The sequence below is a fragment of the Halichoerus grypus genome, chromosome 1, assembly GCF_964656455.1.
Source record: "Halichoerus grypus chromosome 1, mHalGry1.hap1.1, whole genome shotgun sequence".
NCBI lineage: Eukaryota > Metazoa > Chordata > Mammalia > Carnivora > Phocidae > Halichoerus > Halichoerus grypus.
The window spans coordinates 209,237,603-209,259,164 of record NC_135712.1 but is presented as its reverse complement, the minus strand read 5'-3'; the positions used below and the strand labels follow the sequence as shown (position 1 = coordinate 209,259,164).

At 45.8% G+C, this 21,562-nt stretch overlaps 1 protein-coding gene across 1 annotated transcript in view; it reads left to right on the top strand.

Annotated features, from left to right (window-relative positions):
• The window catches only part of LOC118552886 (complement C3-like), an 8,534-nt gene extending 6,864 nt beyond the window's left edge, over nucleotides 1–1,670 (top strand). The window contains exons 10-12 of the mRNA XM_078059465.1: nucleotides 4–85; nucleotides 186–321; nucleotides 755–1,670. Of these exons, the coding sequence (XP_077915591.1) occupies nucleotides 4–85; nucleotides 186–321; nucleotides 755–887 (351 nt within the window). The 3' untranslated portion in view covers nucleotides 888–1,670. The remainder of the gene's footprint in view (nucleotides 1–3; nucleotides 86–185; nucleotides 322–754) is intronic.
• The last annotated feature ends 19,892 nt before the right edge of the window (nucleotides 1,671–21,562 follow it).

The window sequence follows — 21,562 nt, the reverse complement described above, 5'->3', positions numbered from 1 at the left end:
AAGGTCAGGCTGAAGTCTGTGAAGTCCTCCACCTCCAATCCCTACATCTATTACGACATGAAACTCGAGGACATCATCAAGAGGGGTATGTCCGAGGGGCAGAAGAGGCAGTGTGAGGTTCTACCCCGGGGATCCCGATGGGCCAGGTCTGTGTATGCTCACACACTGGATCTCCTCCCCTCCAGGCACAGACTCTGCCGTGTCCTTCACCATGAAGAAATTCGTCTCTCACGCCACCTGCCACGACTCCCTGGGGCTACAAGAACAGGAGACATACCTCATCATGGGCCACACATCAGACCTGTGGAAAGTCAAATCTGAGTGCGTGGGGGGTCTGCTGTCCCAGGACTCAGGCGTGGGCCCCCTTCCCTACCCCAGCCCAGTCCCTATCAGCACCAGAAACCCTAGGTTTCAGGGCTGCCCTGAAGGGAGGTACTGACCATGCACTGCACAATTCCAACGGGGCGGGGGGTGAAGAGGGGGGACTCTATTTGCATGTAGATGCTGTAGATGTAGACAAAGATTCAGTTTTCCAATAGAGGGAGGTAAAGAATCAGAGGAAGAGGAGACTTTTTTTTTAATCCCCAGCCATGTGGACTACAGGCTGGGGGCCCCAAGATGGCCTGGTGGAGTGGGCATGACAGGCCTTGGCCCTGGGAGGCTGCCTATCAGGGAAGAGAAGCACAGCAGGGAGGGCTCCATGCCTCCAGGGCACGGGGCTCTCCTCACCCTCCTTGCCATCTCTCACCCACAGTTACATCTATGTCCTGGGCAAGAAGACATTCTTCATGCAGTGGCCGGCCGATGGGGATGTGGGCAAGAAGGAATTGCTGGACCACCTGACGGGATTTTCAGAATATATGAGCACTCATGATTGTGAGTCCTGAGACTCTGAGGTCTTTACTGTCCTCAGGAGGTTGTTTCCAACAGGCGCAGGCCACTGGCCTTAACTCCAAATAAAGAGCATGGAGTATCATACCCAAAGTCCATACATTTGTCCCTGCTCCAACATTCATCAAGGGCCCTGCACAACCAGCCCCAACATTGAAGGGACCTGCCTCCTCCCTCTCCCTCCAACACCATTTCAATTACACTGGCCTCTTCTGTGTCCTTCCAACACCCAAGTTGATTCCTACCTCAGGGCCTTTGCACTCACTGTTCCCTCTACCAAGTACACCCTTCTTCCAGATATCTGAATGGATTGAACCCTTCCCTTATTTGGACTTTCTTCTTTCTCATGGCTGAATAATAGTCCAGAGTTTAAATGTTTAAATGTTGCTTCCTCAGGGGCGCCTGGGTAGCTCAGCTGGTTAAGCATCTGCCTTCGGCTCAGGTCATGATCCCAGAGTCCTGGGATCAAGCCCCGCATCAGGCTCTCTGCTCAGCCGGGAGCCTGCTTCTCCCTCTCCCTCTGCTGTTCCTCCTTCTTGTGCTCTCTTTCTCTTTCTCTCAAATAAATGAATAAATAAAATCTTTTTTAAAATGTTGCTGGGTGCCTGGGTGGCTCAGTCGTTGAGCGTCTGCCTTCGGCTCAGGTCATGATCCCAGGGTCCAGAGATCGAGCCCCACATCGGTCTCCCTGCACAGTGGGAAGTCTGCTTCTCCCTCTCCCACTCCCCCTGCTTGTGTTCCCTCTCTCACTGTCTCTCTCTGTCAAATAAATAAATAAAAATCTTTTTAAAAAAAAAATGTTGCTTCCTCAGAGATATTTGCTTTAATAACATACCTAAAATAGACCCCTTTCCATCACTCTCTCCCCTTACCCTGCTTTATTCTCTCAATAACACTCATAAATATTTGATTATAATATTTATTGGTTTGATTGTTAAATGGGCATTTCTCCTGCCTTACAATGTCAGCTCCTTAAAACCAGGGGCCATGTCTGTCTTGTTCACTGCAGTATTCTCAGTTCATACAGCAGGGGCTGGTACATAATAGGTGCTCAGGAAATGACTGTTGAATGACTGAATGAGTTATGAATGAATTTGGTGCCCACCCTGCACCTGGTCCTGATGGAAGATTTGATGGGGAGCCCCAGGCAACTGGGGAGCTGAAACAAGGGGCAAGGGGAAGTGAATGAGTTTCATCACGTGGCCTGGGATGGGAATGGGAGACCTGCCCAGCCGAGGCAGCAACTCATGTGTCTCCAGGAACCCCCAAGTGCTAAGGGACTGCAAGGCATCCAGGATGGCTTGATCTTCGGGTGTCAATGAGGGACTGAGGTAAGAGGGAGAAAGAGAAAGATGGGGCAGGGAGGCTGCTGGGTGGGCTGACTTCATAAAAGGTTTTGAATACCAGGCTAAAGGATTTAGTCATTATCAAGGGCAGTAGGGAGCCATGGAAGACGTTTGAGCAGGAGAGGAACTGACCAGCCCTGAGGTAGAAGGCTCAGCTGAGGTTGATGGATGAGAACTGAGTTGATGGCTGGAAACCTGGGGAGGAGGCTGGAGCTGTGGGGCCATAGGTTAGCATGGTGGCAACTGCCTGAGTTCAAATTCTGCCTCCACCTCTTCCTGGCTGTGTGACCTTAGCCAGCACCTCTCTGTGCTTTGGTTTCCTCATCTTTAACGTTACTTCCCTCAGAGAGGAATTGTGAGTGTCAGCATATAGTAAAAATTCAATAAATTCTCACTGACCTTTCGATGAGGAAGATAAGAGGCCATGGGAGAGAGTGGAGCTGCTAGAATCCACAGGTCAGAGAAAAAATCAGGTCAAGCAACCCCTGCTCAAAGCCCTCCCAAGCTCCTATTGCTCTAACACCACAGCCCTCAAGGCCCTGTACCGTGGCCCTGTCACCTCCCTGACCCCATGGCCCCCCAGTCTCCACCTCACTCACTCCAGCCACACTGTCCTTCTCCATGGTTCCCAGAAACTCCTAGCTCTTTCTTGCCTCTGGGCTGTTGCATAAGCTGTTCCCTCTGCCCAGAACACTTTTCCCATGACTGCTTTCTCTTCATCCTTCCAGTCTCCGCTCAAAGACGCCTTCTCCAACCACCCTGGCTAGATGTATTGAACCCTATCTCTCCCTGCAATCTGCTTGTTTCCTTCAGAGTAGATGCTACAGTGCATAATGATATGCTGGGTTCTTTACTTAACAGCTTTGCTGTCTGTCTCACATACTGCTGGGAGCCCCAGGAGAGCAGAGGCGTCTTAGTCACAGATATAACTGCAGCAGCCCACGCAGAGCCTGGCACACACAGTAGGTGTTCATTTTGCTGAATTAAAGACTGAATAAATGAAAGAGAAGAAAGGGAGAGGGGAAAGAGGGAGGGTAATGGAAAAGAGAAGCAAAGAAGCCAGCAAGCAAAGGGGAAGATGGGCTCATGGCTCGTTTCTGTACAGCCCTCAAGCTAAGAATGTTTTTTTTACATTTTAAAAGAGTCTAAAAAAGAAGATTATGTAACAGAGACTGTATGTGACCTGAAAAGCCTAAAATATTTATTATCATGTCCTGTGGGTGGGGGGAAGTGCCTACCCCTGAATTAGTGCTTTAGTTATCAATTGCTATGAAACAAATTACCCTAAAACTTGGAGGCTTAAAGCAGTAAGTATTATCATTTGCAGTTTCAGTGGGTTGGGAATCCACAGGGAGCAGCTAAGCTTCATGGTTTGGGCTCAGGGGTCTCTCATAGGTTACAGTTAAAATGTCAGATGGGGCAGCTGTCATCTGAAAGCTCGACTGAGGCTGGAGGAGCCACCTCCAAGGTAGCTCCCTCACATGGCTGGCAAACTGGTGGTGGTTAGTGGGAGGATTCAATTCCTTGCCGTGTGGACCTCTCCACAGCGTTCCTTGAGTGTCCTCATGATATGGCAGCTGGCTTTCCCCAAAGTGAGTGATCGAAGAGAAAAAGCAAAGAGGAAACCATAGTGCCTTTTAAGAGCTAGACTCAGAAATCACATAGCATCATTTCCACAACACTCTATGGGTCACATGAGCCAGCATGATTCAGTGAGGACAAGGACTACACAGGGCATGACTGTCAGCAAGCAGGGGTCCCTGGAGGCCATCTTGAAGGCTACCAACCACAGTTAGTGGCAGAGTTTGGGATCTGAACCCAAGCAACCTCGCTCCAGAGTCTATGCACTCACCACCATGTACAGATGTCTCTCAGTGGCAAAGGGTGAGCACATTTGTAAAACAGACTTCATTTTTTAGATAAGTTTTAAATTTACAGAAACACTGAGAAGACGGTACAGAGTTTCCATATACCCCTGCAATTTCCCTATTATTAACATCTTAAATTACCATGATACATTTGTTATAAAGTAGCGAAACAATATTGATACATTTTTGTTCCCTGAAATCCATACTTTAGATTTCCTTAGCTTTCACCTAATGCCCTTTTTCTGTTCCAGGATCGCATCCAGAACACCATATTACATTTAGTCTGTGACAATTTCCCAGACTTCTCCTTGTTTTTTTATGTCTCTAACAGTTTTGAGGAATCCTGGTCAGGGATATTGCAAGATGACCCTTTATTGGGATTTATCTGATGTTCTCTCATGATTAGACTTGTGGGGTTGTGGGTTTAGAGGAGGGATATTGCAGAAGTAAGATGACATTTCCATATTATATCAAGGGTATATAAATCAACATGATTCATGACTATTGATGTTGACCTTGATCAACTGGCTGAAGTAGTGTTTGTCGGGTTTCCCCGCTATAGAGTTACTATCCCTGCTCCCTTTTTCATAGTACACTCTTTGGAAAGAAGTCTCTCCACACAGTTCATACCTCGCCTCCCTTCAGGGCAGAATATTTTCATAAATTATTTGGAATTCTTCTGCATAGGACACTAGTCTCTTCCCCCCCATTTATTAATCTATTCAATCATTAATTGTATTAATTGGAGTGTAGCTCAATATTACTTGATTTTCTTGCTCAAATCATTCTCTTTTGGCCATTGGGAGCTCTTTCTGTTGGTTCCTTGTAGGTAAGTTTAAACTTTCACATGTACTATTAAATTAGATCCTAATAGAGTTGGAAGCTTATATTTTCACTGCACCATACATTGAGGCTTTTATTTTTTATTGAGGTGAAATTCACATAACAGACAATTAATCACTTTATTTATTTTTTTAAAGATTGTATTTATTTATTTGACAGAGAGAGACAGCGAGAGAGGGAACACAAGCAGGGGATTGGGAGAGGGAGAAGCAGGCTTCCTGCTGAGCAGGGAGCCCGATGCAGGGCTCGATCCCAGGACCCCTGGGATCATGACCTCAGCCGAAGGCAGACACTTAACGACTGAGCCACCCAGGTGCCCCCAATTAATCACTTTAAAGTGTACAATTCATTGGCACTTAATATATTTAAAATATTATGCAATCACCACCTCTCTCGAGTTTCAAAATTTTTTCATCACTCCAGAAAAACACTCTGTCTCCATTAAGTAATCAGTCCCCACTTTCCTCTACCTCCCAGTCCCTGGGTAACCACTAATCTGCTTTCTGTCTCTATGGATTTGCCTATTCTGGATATATCATAAAAAGAAATCAGGCAATGGGGCACCTGGGTGGCTCAGTGAGTTGAGCATCCAACTCTTGATTTCAGCTCAGGTCATGATCTCAGTGTCGTGAGATTGAGCCCCAGATGGGCTCCGTATTCAGCCCAGAGTCTGCTTGAGATTTTCTCTCTCCCTCTGCCCCTCCCCCGACTTGTGCTCTCCCTCTCTCTGAAATAAATAAATAAATAAATAAATAAAATCTTAAAAAAAATCAGGCAATATGTGACCTTTTATTTCTATCTTCTTTCACTTGATATGTTTTCAAGATTCATCAAAGTTGTAGCATGTTCTTTGTTCTTTGTTTCTTTTATGGCTGAATAATATTCCATTGTGTGGATACACCATATTTTGTTTATCCATTCATCTGTCCTTAGACATTTGGGTCATTTCCACCTTTTGACTATTGTAAATAAGGCTGCTATGAACATCGGTGTGCAAATACCTGTTTGAGTCTCCCCTGAAAATATCCTGAGATAAATCCCACTTGGCCATGGTGTACAATCTATTTAATGTGCTGTCAGATTCAGTTTGCTAGTGTTATTTACCCACTAGCTCCTGTTCTCCTGGTTACCTACCAGCTGCTGGTTGAGGTTTGCCCCAGAGGGCATTAACAGCTGGGCATGCTGAGAACCAAGAAGACCCTGAAGAAGAGAGTAGAAAAATGTGTATGCCTTCTTGAGGTAGGATTTGCATTGCATGGAGCTGTCCACAGCAGGTGCAACTGAAATCCAGGTGGGCCAAGGAGATGGAAAGCAGGACACTAACAGGTTATACATACAGGTATAACATAGGTACAATACACATATCTACATCTGTGTACACATAAATATATAATTCCTCTCTCTGAGGCTGCGTGATGTTCCAATCCTACTTTTCTACACATTTGTTTCACTCTTAAATCACATCAGTCATGCATGAACAAAATAGAAAATTTAAAAATTAGTAAAGGTTATTAGCTTAATCGCAGAAACCAACCAACTCTGGCTAATTTAAGCAGTAAGGTTTATTTAAGAATACTTAGGAGTGGGGCGCCTGGGTGGCTCAGTCCTTAAGCGTCTGCCTTCGGCTCAGGTCATGATCTCAGGGTCCTGGGATCAAGCCCCGCGTCGGGCTCCCTGCTCAGCGGGGATCCTGCTTCTCCCTCTCCCACTCCCCCTGCTTGTGTTCCCTCTCTCGCTGTGTCTCTCTCTGTCAAATAAATAAAATCTTTACAAAAAAAAAAAGAATACTTAGGAGTGGGGGCATCTGGATGGTGCAGTCAGTTAAGCGTCTGACTCTTGGTTCCCACTCAGCTCAGGGGCCTGGGATCCCACCCCACAAGGGGTTGCAATCCACTTAGAGTCTGGAGATTCTCTCTCCCCTTCCCTCTGCCCCTCCCACTCCTGTGCTCTCTCTCTCTCTTTCTCTCTAAAATAAAAATAAATAAGGGGCACCACCTGGGTGGCTCAGATGGTTAAGCATCTGCCTTTGACTCAGGTCATGATCCCAGGGTCCTGGGATCGAGTCCCACATCGACCTCCCTGCTCTGCGGGAAACCTGTTTCTCCCTCTCCCACTCCCCCTGCTTGTGTTCCCTCTCTCGCTGTGTCTCTCTCTGTCAAATAAATAAATAAAATCCTTAAAAAATAAATAAATAAAATCAATTAAAAATGCCCTTTATTTATGGAATCCATGGATTTTCATGAACATGGTACCTGTGGAGAAGGCATGCCCACTCTTAACTGCCTGAGCCAGGAGGAGAGCTATATCTCTTCTGCTCACTCCATTAGCCAGGCCCCATCACATGGCTCCATCCACCTGTGCAGGACTCTGGGAAATGTCATTTAGCAGAGTGATCAGAAAGCAAGGGTACATAGAGCACTGTTTCTGCCACACCTCCTCCTGTCTCCACCAACCAGCTCCTGACTTTGCATCAAAGGCCATGATGGGAAGGAGAGGCCACATGTAAGCCAACCAGTGATGGACATGGTAGCAAGATTCAGTTTTCTGAGGCTGCTGGGGCGGTGGGTCTGGTAACAGAGCAGGATCCACTATTAGTCGTGGTTCAACCCAATGGCCATGGCAGTTGTATCTTCTTCAGAAATGGTTCTCTGTCTTTGAGACCTGGAGCCTTATTTTTCACTCTCCTGGAAACTCAGTAAGTGCCCAGATACATTTTTTTAATCAACTTTATTGAGGTAGGTTTTACATATTATTAAATCATTCTTTTTCAAGTGCACATTCCAATGATTTTTTTAAATTTTTTATTGTTATGTTAATCACCATACATTACATCCTTAATTTTAGATGTAGCGTTCCATGATTCATTGTTTGTGCATAACACCCAGTGCTCCATGCAGAACGTGCCCTTTTTAATACCCATCACCATGCTAACCCATCCTCCCACCCCCCTCCCCTCTAGAACCCTCAGTTTGTTTTTCAGAGTCCATCGTCTCTCATGGTTCATCTCCCCCTCCGCCTTCCAATGATTTTTTAAAAAGATTTTATTTAGGGGCACCTGGGTGGCTCGGGTCAGATCCCAGGGTCCTGGGATTGAGCCCCCTGTCAGGCTCCCTGTTCAGCAGAGAGCCTCCTTCTCCCTCTCCCTCTGCCTGCCTCTCTGCCTACTTGTGCTCTCTCTCTCTCTCTGTCAAACAAATAAATAAAATCTTTTTTTAAAAAAAGATTTTATTTATTTATTTGAGAGAGAGAGAGAGAGAGCTGGGGGGTGGGCAGAGCGAGATGGAGAAGTAGGCTCCCCGCTGAGCGGGGAGCCCGATGCAGGGCTGGATCCCAGGACCCTGGGATCATGACCTGAGCGAAGGCAGACATTTAACCGACTGAGCCACCCAGGTGCTCTAAAGGGCATCTTTTAAAGGAAGGAGGGCTATTATATATTAAAAGACACTTGAGAGAACCATCTACCACATGATATATGTAGAGCTTGTTTGGATTCTGGTTTAAATGAATTATCAAAAAATAAGACATTTTTGAAACAAAACACTTTTAGAAAAAACTGACCATTGATTCAGTATGAGATATTAAGGAATTATTGTTATTTTCTTTTTTTCTTTTTTTTTTTTAAGATTTTATTTATTTATTTGACAGAGAGAGACACAGCGACAGAGGGAATACAAGCAGGGGGAGTGGGAGAGGGAAAAGCAGGCTTCCCGGCGAGCAGGGAGCCCGATGCGGGGCTCGATCCCAGGACCCTGGGATCATGACCTGAGCCGAAGGCAGACGCTTAACGACTGAGCCACCCAGGCGCCCTGGAATTATTGTTATTTTCTTGTGTGTGATAATGATATTATGAATATGTTTTTTTTAAAGTCCTTATCTGTTAGAGAAACATATGAAATATTGATAGGTGAAATTACATGAAGCCTTGGATTTTCTTTTTTTTTTTTTTTTTAAATATTTTATTTATTTATTTGAGAGACAGAGAATGAGAGAGAGCACATGAGAGGGGTTAGGGTCAGAGGGAGAAGCAGACTCTCTGCCGAGCAGGGAGCCCGATGTGGGACTCGATCCAGGGACTCCAGGATCATGACCTGAGCCGAAGGCAGTCGCTTAACCAACTGAGCCACCCAGGCGCCCCGAAGCCTTGGATTTTCTTTAAAATATTCCTGCCGGGGCGCCTGGGTGGCTTAGTCGTTGGGCGTCTGCCTTCGGCTCAGGTCATGATCCTGGGGTCTTGGGATCGAGTCCCACATCAGGCTCTCTGCTCCGCAGGAAGCCTGCTTCTCCCTCTCACACTCCCCTGCTTGTGTTCCCTCTCTCGCTGTGTCTCTGTCAAATAAATAAATAAAATCTTTTAAAAAAAAATTTTTAATAAAATAAAATATTCCTGCCTTGGGGCACCTGGGTCAAATAAATAAATAAAATATTTTTAAAAATAAAATATTCCCACCCAGAGGTTCTGGTTCTCATCAAGATAGAATAAGCACATTCCATCCTGTGTCTCCCAGAAATGCACAGAGCAGCTATCTGAGGAGTCTGAAAAGTAAATGGATTAAGAGAATATAAAGACAAGCCACAAATGGGAGAAAATATTTGCAAAACACAAATCCGATAAAAGACTTGTATCCAAAATATACTAAGAATCAAAGAATTCTTAAAATCCAATGATGAAAAAACAACCAGATTTGAAAATGATCAAAGATCTTTTAAAAAGATTTTATGGGGGCAACATAGACCAGAAAGGAACACAGACAATATGGGGGGGGCGCCTGGGTGGCTCAGTCGTTAAGCGTCTGCCTCCCGCTCAGGTCATGATCCCGGGGTCCTGGGATCGAGCCCCGCATCGGGCTCCCTGCTCAGCGGGGGCTGGGAGGGCTGCTTGTCCCTCGCCCTCTGCCCCTCCTCCCTGCTTGCATTCTCTCTCTCTCTCTCTCTCAATTAAATAAATAAAATCTTTAAAAAAACACACACAGAGACAGTATCAAATTCTGGCAAGGCTGTGGCACGATAGAAACTCTCATTCATTGGGAATTGGGAATTCAAGATGATATAACCACTTTGGAAGACAGTTTGGCAGTTTCCTACAGAGCTAAACATAGTCTTACCATACAATCTAGCAATCGCACTGAGTATTTATGCAAGTAAGTTGAAAAATTATGTCCAACTGCACACAAATGTTTATAGCAGTTTTATTCTTTTTTTTAAAAGATGTATTTATTTGGGTGCCTGGGTGGCTCAGTCGTTAAGTATCTGCTTTTGGCTCGGGTCATGATCCCAGGGTCCTGGGATCGAGCCCCGCATCGGGCTCCCTGCTCTGCGGGAAGCCTGCTTCTCCCTCTCCCAATCCCCCTGCTTGTGTTCCCTCTCTCGCTGTGTCTCTTTCTGTCAAATAAATAAAATCTTAAAAAAAAAAAAAAGATGTATTTATTTATTTTAGAGAGAGAGAGCACCAGCCGGGGGCGGGGGAGGCAGAAGGAGAGAAGCAGGCTCCCTACAGAGTGTGGAGCCCAATGAAGAGCTGGGGTCGATCTCACCACCCTGAGATCAACACCTGAGCCAAAATCAAAAGCTGCTTAACCAAATGAGCCACCCAGGCACCCCTATTTCTAATTTCTAAAAACTGGAAGCAATCAAGGTGTCTTTCAATAGGCGAATTGAAAAACAAACTGTGGGACATCCATACAATGGAATATTGTACAGCAATAAAAAGAAATGAGCTAACAAGCTCCAAAAAGACAGGGAGGAAACAAATATATATTGCCAAGTGGAAGAAGTCACATGAAAAGGTTATATACTGTGTAATTCTAACTAGGTGACCTTCTGGAAAAGACTAAACTATAGAGACAGTGAAAAGATCAGTTGCCAGGGGTTGGTGAGGGTAGAGGAAGAGGAACACCTAGGTGGGGCACAGGGGATTTTGAGGACAGTGAAACTAATCTGCATGATCCTGTAGGGGTGGATACATGACATCATGCATTTGGAAAAACCCACAGAACTGTACAACACAAATAATGAATGAACCCTAATTGAACTTTACTTAATAATACTTAATTTACTTTACTTAAAAATAATGCATCCATATTGGTTCATCAATTATAACAAATGTACCATAAAAATGCAAGATGTTGATAATAGGAGAAAGTGGAGTAGGGGCAGGGGATATGGGAAGCCTCTAAGAGGCCCAGTTTTTCTGTAAACCTATAAATGCTCTAAAAAAAAATGAAATCTGGGCTCCTGGGTGGCTCATCTGGTTAAATGTCTGTCTTTGTCTCAGGTTATGATCCCAGGGTCCTGGGATCGAGTCCTGCATCGGGCTTCTTGCTCAGCGGGGAGCCTGCTTCTCTCTCTGCGCCTGCCCTCTGCTCCTCTCTCTGCTCCTCCCCTCTGCTCATGCTGTCTCTCTCTCAAAATAAATAAATAAAAATCCTTAAAAAAATGAAATCTATTTTTAAATTAGGATTTATTTATTTATTTTAGAGAAGTCGGGAGGGGCAGAGGGTGAGGGAGAGAGAGAATCTCAAGCAGACTCCTGCCTAGCGTGGAGCCAGACATGAGGCTCCATCTCACAACCCTGACATCATGACCTGAGGCAAAATCAAGAGTCAGGCGCTTAACCAACTGAGCCACCCAGGGGCCCCAAGTCGTCTTCTTCTTTTTTTTTTTTTAAGTAAATGGTAGCAATCTGGTTGAGGAAGGAAACCGTAACTCAACTTGTCACCAAACCAGCAACGACTTTGTCATTATTTTTCCTCTGGTATTTCCCAGCCTAGACTTAAAGGCAGCCCAAAACTCAGAACTACTCACTAGGTGAAGACAAAAAGAACTCTTTAAAAAAAAACAAAAACAAAAAACTGGTCTGAAGAGCAGGAAAGGAGGATCTATGGGTCATAGAGAGTGGGTGGTACACCCAGGATAGATCCAAATAGCACTGCAAAGTCTTGGAAAACTGAACTGATATTGGAATCATATCCTGGAGAAAGTGGGTTGCAACTTGCAGCCTGAACCTGAGTTAATTGCCTGGCTGCCTGCCAAAACAAAACAGCAACATTCTCCATAGGATTCGAACAAAATCCAGGGCGCCTGGGTGGTTCAGTCAGTTGAGCAAGGCTGCCTTCGGCTCAGGTCATGATCTCAGGGTCCTGGGATTGAGCCCTCTATGGGGCTCCCTGCTCTGCAGGGAGTCTGCTTCTCTGCCCCTCCCCTAGCTCGTGCTCTCACTCATTCTCTCTCTCAAATAAATAAAGAAAAACTTTTTTTTTTTTAAGATTTTATTTATTTGACAGACAGAGACACAGCAAGAGAGGGAACACAAGCAGGGGGAGTGGGAGAGGGGGAAGCAGGCTTCCCACAGAGCAGGGAGTCTGATGCAGGGCTAGATCCCAGGACCCTGGGACAATGACCTGAGCCGAAGGCAGATGCTTAACGACTGAGCCACCCAGGCGCCCCAAGAAAAACCTTTTTAAAAATAAAATAAAATAATAAAAAATAAAAAATAAACAAAACCCAGCATATCGTAATTTAACATTGTGTTATATAGAATATTCAAATTTTCAAGAATACAACCCCAAATTAGTCAACATATGAAGTAGGACATTCCCAACCACTCACAAAGAAAAAGAAAATCATCATACACGAACCCTAACATAATGTGAATGTTAGAATTATCAAATACTTTTTTTTAAAGATTTTATTATTTATTTATTTATTTGAGAGAGAGAGCATAGAGGTAGAGTGGGAGGGAGAAGCAGACTCCCCACTGAGCGGAGAGCCCGATGTGGGGCTCAATCCCAGGATCCCAAGATCATGACCCAAGCCAAAGGCAGACTCCCAACCAACTGAGCTAACCAGGTGCCCCAGAATTATCAAATACTTTAAAGCAGGTATTATAACTATGCCCAAGAAGTAAGAGCAAACACTCTTGAACTAATGGAAACAGAGAAAGCCTCGATAGAGAAATAGAGTTGTTTAGAAAAAGAACCATACATGGGGCACCTGGGTGGCTCAGTCAGTTAAGCACCTACCTCGGCTCAGGTCGTGATCCTGGGGTTCCGGGATCTGAGCCCAGTGTCAGGCTTCCTGCTCAGCTCTGCTTCTCCCTCTCCCTCTGCCCCCCACCTCCTGCTCATGCTCTCTTTCACACACTCTCTCAAATAACTAAATAAAATCTTAAAAAAAAAAAAAAAAAGAACCACATGGAAGTTTTGGAACTGAAAAATACAATAACCAAAATTGATAATTCACTGGATGGGCCAAGTAACACAATGGAGATCGAAAAGGAAAGAGGCAATGAACTTGAGGTGAGAGCAAGAGAAATTATCCAATCTCAACAACAGAGCTGTGGGATAATATGAAAAGGTCCAATATTCCCATCATCAGAGTCTCAGAAAAAGAGGAGAAAGAACTGTAGTGCGGAAAAAAATGTTTGAAGAAATAATGGCTGAAAACTCCCCCAAGGGGCAAAAGATACAAGCCTACGGCTCCTTCAGGGCAGAGATTTTTGTCGGGTTTCCTCACCACCAGAGCAAAACCTGGCAGTCAGCATCTGTTGAATAGACAAGACCCCATGAAGTGCGGGAGCATCTCCAATAGATCCGGAGTGGGCCCTGGAAAGTTGCCTTTTAACAAGTGAGGCTCTGCTGCTCCGGGAAGTTTGAGAACTCCTAATTCAGCGCTTCCTCCTTCTCCCACCCAATTCCATGCCTGTAGCTTCTTGCATCCCACATACCACCTCCTTCTGGAACACCAGCCAGACGTTCCCGCCTCCGCCGGCCTGGATGTACATATGGAACATTACGGTTGTTTCTTGAAGCCCCTAGAGACCCTTTGAAGGCAGAGTGGGTATCTCCGGTGTGTCTCATTCTCTCTTTTAACCCTACAATAGGCACAAATGCTATGTTCCCATTTCTTGGATGAACAAACAAAGGGCTTCAGTAGGTTCAGCCATGGGTTCAGGGTCCCCCATGGGTAAGTGGACGAGAGAGTTCTTGGACTCTGGTCTGAGACTGCATCATGTAACAAGAGTCAAAAAAAATACTGAACACCTGTTGCGGGCAGGCTCTTGTCTAAGCATTGCACACCCATCAATGCCTTTTCTTCTCCCAGCAACTCTTTGAGATGGGGACTCTTTTCTTCCCATTTTGTAAGTGAGAGGACAGAGGCACTGAAGTGTGCATATCTTCCTGGAGTCCCTGGTAACAAAGTTCCTCTTTTGATCCCAAACCCTGTTTGGTCAGAAATCTGGACATGTACTTCAAGTTCCTGTTTTTCTTTGAATGTCACCATCGTGAAGTCAGATAGAAAAATAAGTAGTTCTCGGGATGCCTGGGTGGCTCAGTCAGTTAAGCATCTGCCTTCGGCTCAGGTCATGTTCCCAAGGTCCTGGGATCAAGCTCCACTTTGGGCTCCTTGCTCAGCAGGGAGTCTGCTTCTCCCTCTCCCTCTGCCTGCCGCTGCCCCTGCTTGTGCTCTCTCTCTGTGACAAATAAATAAATAAAATCTTAAAAAAAAAAAAAGTAGGGACACCTGGGTGGCTCAGTCAGTTAAGCATCTGCCTTCGGCTCAGGTCATGATCCCAGAGTCCTGGGATCGAGCCCCACGTCGGGCTCCTTGCTCCATGGAGAGCCTGCTTCTCCCTCTCCCTCAGCTTGTGCTCTCTCTCTCTCTCTCTCATCTCTCTCTGCCAAATAAATAAAATCTTTTTTTTTTTTTAAAGATTTTATTTATTTATTTGACAGAGAGAGACACAGCGAGAGAGGGAACACAAGCAGGGGGAGTGGGAGAGGGAGAAGCAGGCTTCCTGCTGAGCAGAGAGCCTGATGCGGGGCTCGATCCCAGGACCCTGGGATCATGACCTGAGCCGAAGGCAGACGCTTAACGACTGAGCCACCCAGGCGCCCCCAAATAAATAAAATCTTAAAAAAGATTAAAAAAAAAATTTTTTTAAAGTAGTTATTTGTTGTGATGACCACTGGGTGTTGTATGGAGGTGTTGAATCACTATATTCTGTACCTGAAACTAATATGACCCTGTATGTTAACTAACTGGAATTTTTATTTTTATTTTTTTAGATATAGTCTCTGCCCTTGGGGAAGGAGCTTTTATTTTATTTTATTTTTTAAGTTTTCTTGCCAAACAAAATTTTTTTTAAGATTTTATTTATTGGGGCGCCTGGGTGGCTCAGTTGTTAAGCATCTGCCTTCGGCTCAGGTCATGATCTCAGAGTCCTGGGATCGAGCCCCGCATCGGGCTCCCTGCTCTGCGGGAAGCCTGCTTCTCCCTCTCCCACTTCCCTTGCTTGTATTTCCTCTCTCGCTGTGTCTCTCGCTGTCAAATAAATAAAATCTTAAAAAAAAAAAGATTTTATTTATTTATTTGAGAGAGAGAGAGGCAGAAGGAGAGGGAGAAGTAGACTCCCCGCTGAGCAGGGAGCCCCATGTGGGGTTCCATCCCAGGACCCCGGTATCGTGACCTGAGCTAAAGGAAGATGCTTAACAGACTGAGCCACCCAGGCGCCCCTAACTAACTGGAATTTAAATAAAAACTTAAAAAAAAAGGGGGGGAGGGAGGGACACCTGGGTGGCTCAGTTGGTTGGGTGTCTGCCTTCAGCTCAGGTCGTGATCCCGGGGTCCTAGAATCAAGTCCCGGGTAGGGCTCCCTGTTCAGTGGGGAGTCCGCGTCTCTCTCTGCCCCTCACCCCACCTGTGTCCATGCTCTCTCTCTCGCTCTCGCTCTCGCTCTCACTCTCTCTCAAATAAATAAATAAATAAAAATCTTAAAAAAAAAAAAAAAGAGGTAGTTCAAAGGACAAAGATCTCAAAGGGCACCTGGGTTGATCTCCGGTTGTGAGTTGAAGCTCTGCATTGGGCTCCATGCTGGGCGCAGAGCCTACTTAAAAAATAAATAAGAATAGAATAGAATAGAATAAGCAAAGGACAAAGATCTGAAAAAAATACCCATCATATTTAATGGGGGTTATCCCAGGCACAAGGGCAATGAGGAGTTGCTGTCCCTTTGAGTATTATTATTATTTTGAATGATACATGAAGACACCCTAGCAAACAGATTCCCCAAAAAAGCAGACATATAGAAAACAAAACGTGATGCCCCCCATCTCAAGCCCCCACCCGCTTCCCCTCCCCAGGAACCAGAACTATCCACAGTTTGCTTGCATGTCCCCTGTCCCCTTTCCCCTATGTTTGTGGATACGCCAGTGGTCACAGACAAAACCATAACTTAAGGTTTTGTTTTCTTGTGTAGACAGACTTCCTCTTTCTAAATCAAACATTTCTTAATGTTTAACTTTTTTTTTTTTTTTTTAGTACAAGCACACTATACTTTTGTAATCAGAAAAAGAAAGGGCAGTGTCCTGTTCTGGGGCAGAGAGCCATCCACTGTTTTCGAAATTTCAGAATGCAAAACATAAAGAGATGAGGTCACCTGGGATGGCCCAGAGCTCAGGATCTGGTGCACGCACCTCATATGCACTTTCCCGATACTTTGCCTGTGAGTTTTCTGGAACATGGGGTCAATGATTAACAGCATATTTCTGCTGCCAGAACACAGACAGGGCCACCATGCCCAGGACTGGAACAGAAGACTGTCTTCCCACAGGGCCACATGTTAGGAAAAGCGACATAAACCAAGGTGATATAATACTAAAAATAGCTACATGCTCTTTGGAAGGTTACTATTTGCTTTGTATCCTCTAAGTCAGCACAATCCCATAAAATTATAAGACAAACTGCATATGAAATTTTATATTTCCTAGTCGTACATTAACAAGGCAAAAAGAAACCAGTGGGGACGCCTGGGTGGCTCATTTGGTTAAGCGTCTGTCTTCAGCTCAGGTCATGATCCCAGGGTCCTGGGATGGAGCTCCACATCGGGCTCCCTGCTCGGTGGGGAGCCTGCTTCTCCCTCTGTCTGCCGCTCCCCCTGGTTGTGCTCTCTTTCTCTCTCTGACAAATAAATAAATAAAATCTAGAAAGAAAGAAACAAACAAACAAACCAGTGAGGGGTGCCTGGGTGGCTCAGTGGGTTAAGCCTCTGGTTTCCACTCAGGTCATGATCTCAGGGTCCTGGGATCGAGCCCCATATCAGGCTCCCTGCTCCGCGGGAAGCCTGCTTCTCCCTCTCCCACTCCCCCTGCTTGTGTTCCCTCTCTCGCTGTGTCTCTCTGTGTCAAATAAATAAATAAAATCTTTCAAAAAAAAAAAAAAGAGTTAGCAATTGACTCAAACCCAGAAGGGTTCCGAAGTGTACTCCCTTGACCTGTATACTTCCTGTCCTCCATTCTAGCTTGAAGAAGTGTTGTGATCAGCAGGCCCGCATTCAAGTCCTGACTATGTTGCTTATAAGCTGGGTATCCTGCATACTTCGCTTAATCACTCTGAAACTCAGATTCATCATCTGAAAAAGAGACAGTGACACAGAAGCCAGAAGGTGGAGGAATGAATGAATGACCCATAGCCCTGAGGACACCGCACAGAGAGCCGGGCACCCAGCGAGCCCTGGATACACTCCAGGTATTTTAGCCACTGTAATTTTTCCACTTACTGAATTCATTTGAGCAGAGACCCAAACATGTTACCCAACCTTTGCACATAATGCATTCCTGGAAACGTGTTTGAAGCTCATTTCGCAAAACTCAAACAATAGATTTCTGTGCTGTAAAGAACATCCCATTTACTAAGGACTACGCCAAGTATGAAATCCCGAACTACTTTTCATGTCTTAGATGTCATTGTCCAAGATGTATTTCCAGGATTTCATACGTGTAATTTTTTAAAGTAATTGGATTTATCTTATTGTGTATTGTTTGGTCCTGCTTACAAAAGTGATGGGTGCTTGTTGCAACAAAAAATTCAATTGTTAGAGAAATATGCAATGCGGAAAGTAAAGGTAGTGTGGAGATCGCATGCAGAAACACACACAAATGGTGGGTGTGTGTGCCCAGGGAGGGGCCGTCCCACCAAGATGTCAAAGCATCAGAATACAGAACATGAAAGAAATGGTTAAAACAGCATGCATATTGCCTTAGTAGGTTTTGCCAAGTTGCCCTCCCCAAAGGTTCTACAAAGAGATGCCCTTGCTAACAATTTGGAGATTTCCTGTTTCCCCATACCTCCAACTCTGGGCATTCCCAAGTTTCTTCATGTGGTTAAATTGAGGGGAAATTGACTAGATTATGAAAAGCACCCACATGCTCCACTTGTGTCCATTGCCTCCATAATTAAACTGGTCACCCAGCTTAAGCCTCAAAGGATCCAGCTGAAAGATTTGTTTCTTTTGACATGAGCTTCCCTTCCCTCCACTTGCCCCCAACCCCAGTGGCCTTTAGCTTCCTGTAATGGACCGAACTGCTTCCCACCTCATGTGCACAGTCTGTGCCTCTTCAACTAGGAAATTATTATTCACCCTTCAAAGAGACCTAGAGTAAGTTCCTGAACCTGTTTTCCCATTTGTAATAATCTCATCCCCTTCGTGGAGGTGCTATGAAGATCATATGAGATACATAGTTTCAAACACTTGGCACAGTGTTTCACAGTGTTAGGATTTCAGCTCAAGGGGCACCTCCTCCAGGAAGTCCTCCCTGACCAACCTGCCCAGGTCAGGTCATGGACCCCTCAGTGACTCTTTTTTGGTATATATCATAAATACAATGTGGGAAACAAAGGCAGAAGAAAAATAATTAAATTTCCTTACTACCTACAACCCATTAACAAGTCCCTGAAACAGGCAAAGTGACATTCCTCTAGGAACTCAACTGCTTCGATGTTGACACTTTGCTAAGGGCAAAAGGCAATCCTAGCCCAGCCCCCCTCCCCCCCCATCCTGTAAGCCTACTTTAAAATATAAAAATTCCTTTGGAAGCTTCATTTATCTCTAAACCCCCCAAGATACATGCTGGCAGTCATCCCCCAAGTATGTGGCCCACCGATATACATCTGAAGGGTTTCATGACTAAGGTTTTATTAGACGGTAATAAATGACCTTTTCCCAACAAGAAGCTAGCCCCCTCAAGGTCCTGGAAACCTTGCTTCCAAAATTGCTTAGACACTTACGCTATATCCCTACCCCCTCCCAACTTGAAAGTATGCAATGGGCCACTCCTCATGACCCCAGTGCCGCTCTTTCTGCCCACAGGTCCCGTCCCTATGTTTAATAAAACCACCATTTTGCACCAAAGATGTCTCATGAATTCTTTTTGGCCATCGGCTCCAGACCTCACCCCACCAAACCTCACCAACATTCCAAAACTACATCACATGGATGGATCAGTAAGGGCTCAGTCTTTGACTCAATTATACCAACGTGTCAGAGGCTACACTTCTTTTTTCTTTTTAAGATTTATTTATTTATTTGAGAGAGAGAAAGAGAGAGACTGAGGGGAGGGGCAGAGGGAGAAGGAGAGAGAGAATATCAAGCAGACTTCCCTCTGGGTGCAGAGCCCGCCTTGGGGCTCGATCTCAGGACCCTGAGATCAGGAACTGAGCCCAAGTCAAGAGTGGGACGCTTAACTGACTGAACCACGCTGATGCCCAGGGGCTACTTCTTATCACTGTTATCAGCACATCCATTTTCTCCCTATCCACACCTTTCTATAAAGACAGAAGATAAATGCAGTAATGCTCCTACCACCGCACAAACAAGCCAAGATGGCCACAGAGCTCAGAAAACTGCTGGTGGGTAGGCAGCGCCCCCATGTGATCGCTGGAAATGTTTGTTTCTCTGTCCATCCACAATTGCCAAAATTCAATACTCTGGTTATATCTTCTGTTTGTCCTTCCGAATCAACTGCCCTGAGAGGCTAACAGCATGGCTGGCTCCCTTGCTCTCCCTGCCTTCTGGTGCAGCCAATGCGAGGCTCCAGCAGGAGATGGGAGGATGGCAGGCAGCAGAAGGAGGGGTCTTGCTTCCCCTCTCCAGAACACTAGCCGGATCTAGTGACTCGATTTTAACATACGAAAGGTGGCAGTAGAAGTGATGCCGTGTGGCTTCCAACATTAGGTCATAGAAGATGCAACTCCCACCTGGCTTTTCTTCTCTTGTTGGATCCCCTGCCCTGGGGAGGCCAGCTGCCAAGTTGGGGGTATACTCAAGCAGCCCAAGGAGGGAGGAATTGGGCCGTCCCACCGACAACCAGCACCTGCCAGCCAGCCATGTCGAATGGACCCTCCAGCCCCAGTCAAACATTCAGGTGACTGCAGCCCTGGCCAACATCTTGACTACAATATTTATGAGAAACCCTGAGCCAGAAAGTCCAGCAAAACCATTTCTAAATTCCTGATGCACAAAAACTATACGAGACAGTTTGATGCTCCATGCCTGGAACGGTGCCTGGTGCAGAGTAAGAGCTCGATATGATGGCCATTATTATGAGAATCTAGCAGATCTGGGGGCGCCTGGGTGGCTCAGTCAGTTGAGCGTCCAACTCTTGGTTTCCTCTCAGGACATGATCTCGGGATTGTGAGATCGAGCCCTGCATCGGGCTCATGCTGGGCGGGGAACTTGCTTAAGATTCTCTCTCTCCCTCTCCCTCTGCTCACCACTAGCCCCCCGCCCCTCCCCCCGCTCTCTCTCTCTCTCTCAAAAAAAATCTGGAAGATCTTGTTCATGTTGGAGGTGGATGGGTCTCCCACCTGTTTCCTGTCTGCTTGCCACCCACCCCTCCCTCTCCACTGGGTAAGTAGTAATTATATACCATATATTATATATACTGTACATATGTATAACAAGAGAGCCCCTCCACACCTCCCCACTTCCTTCAGGATAAAATCCCAGGTACTGTATGCCACCTGCATGCACCCCTCCCTGCTTGAAATTCCACATTCAGTCACAAAGAACTGTGAACTGTTTATATTCACTAATAGGCTCCAGACGGGGTGCAAAGACCCACAGACAAAGTTCTGGAGGTCAAGTAGAAAACATTAGAACACCTATATTTTTTAATCTCCATTTTTTGGTGTGTTTGTTAAAGAATATCTTTATGTAATAGGGGCCCCTGGCTGGCTCAGTGGGTGGAACATGTGACTCTGGATCTCAGGGTCACGAGTTCAAGCCCCACCTTGGGTGTGGAGCCTACTTTAGAAAAAATAAAAAAATTGTGCTAGCCAAGAGGATTCTCAACCTTCCGATTTACAGTGCAGATTCCCAGGAACCCCTAGACTACATGCTGCTGCCAGACTGCTAAGGACCAGTAACTTCTATTTTTAACAAGCATCTTCCCCTTCGCCCAACTACCTGCTCCTTTGGCTGTGGCACGCAGTAGGTTGGCCCAGTGACTAGTTAGCCTACCATATGCCAGGTGCTAGTACGCGCTCTACCCCAGGTCTCGAATCCTGGCAGACACACATAACCAAGATGTAGCCACTGTATCGTCCCCATTTTACAGAGGAGTAAACTGAGGTTGGGAAAGGAGACGCAGCCGCGTAAGAGACTCAGAGCGAGCAGGGGGCCCAGGTCCTAATTTGTGCCCGATTCCTGAGGGAGCGGAGGAGGGAGAGCGATGAAGTGGGGGAGCGCGAGCTGAGAGGGACACGGAGATTCGCGGCGGCCTTCCGATGCGGCCCCGCCCCCACGAGGGACGTGAAGACGCGGACCCCGCGCAGCGTGGG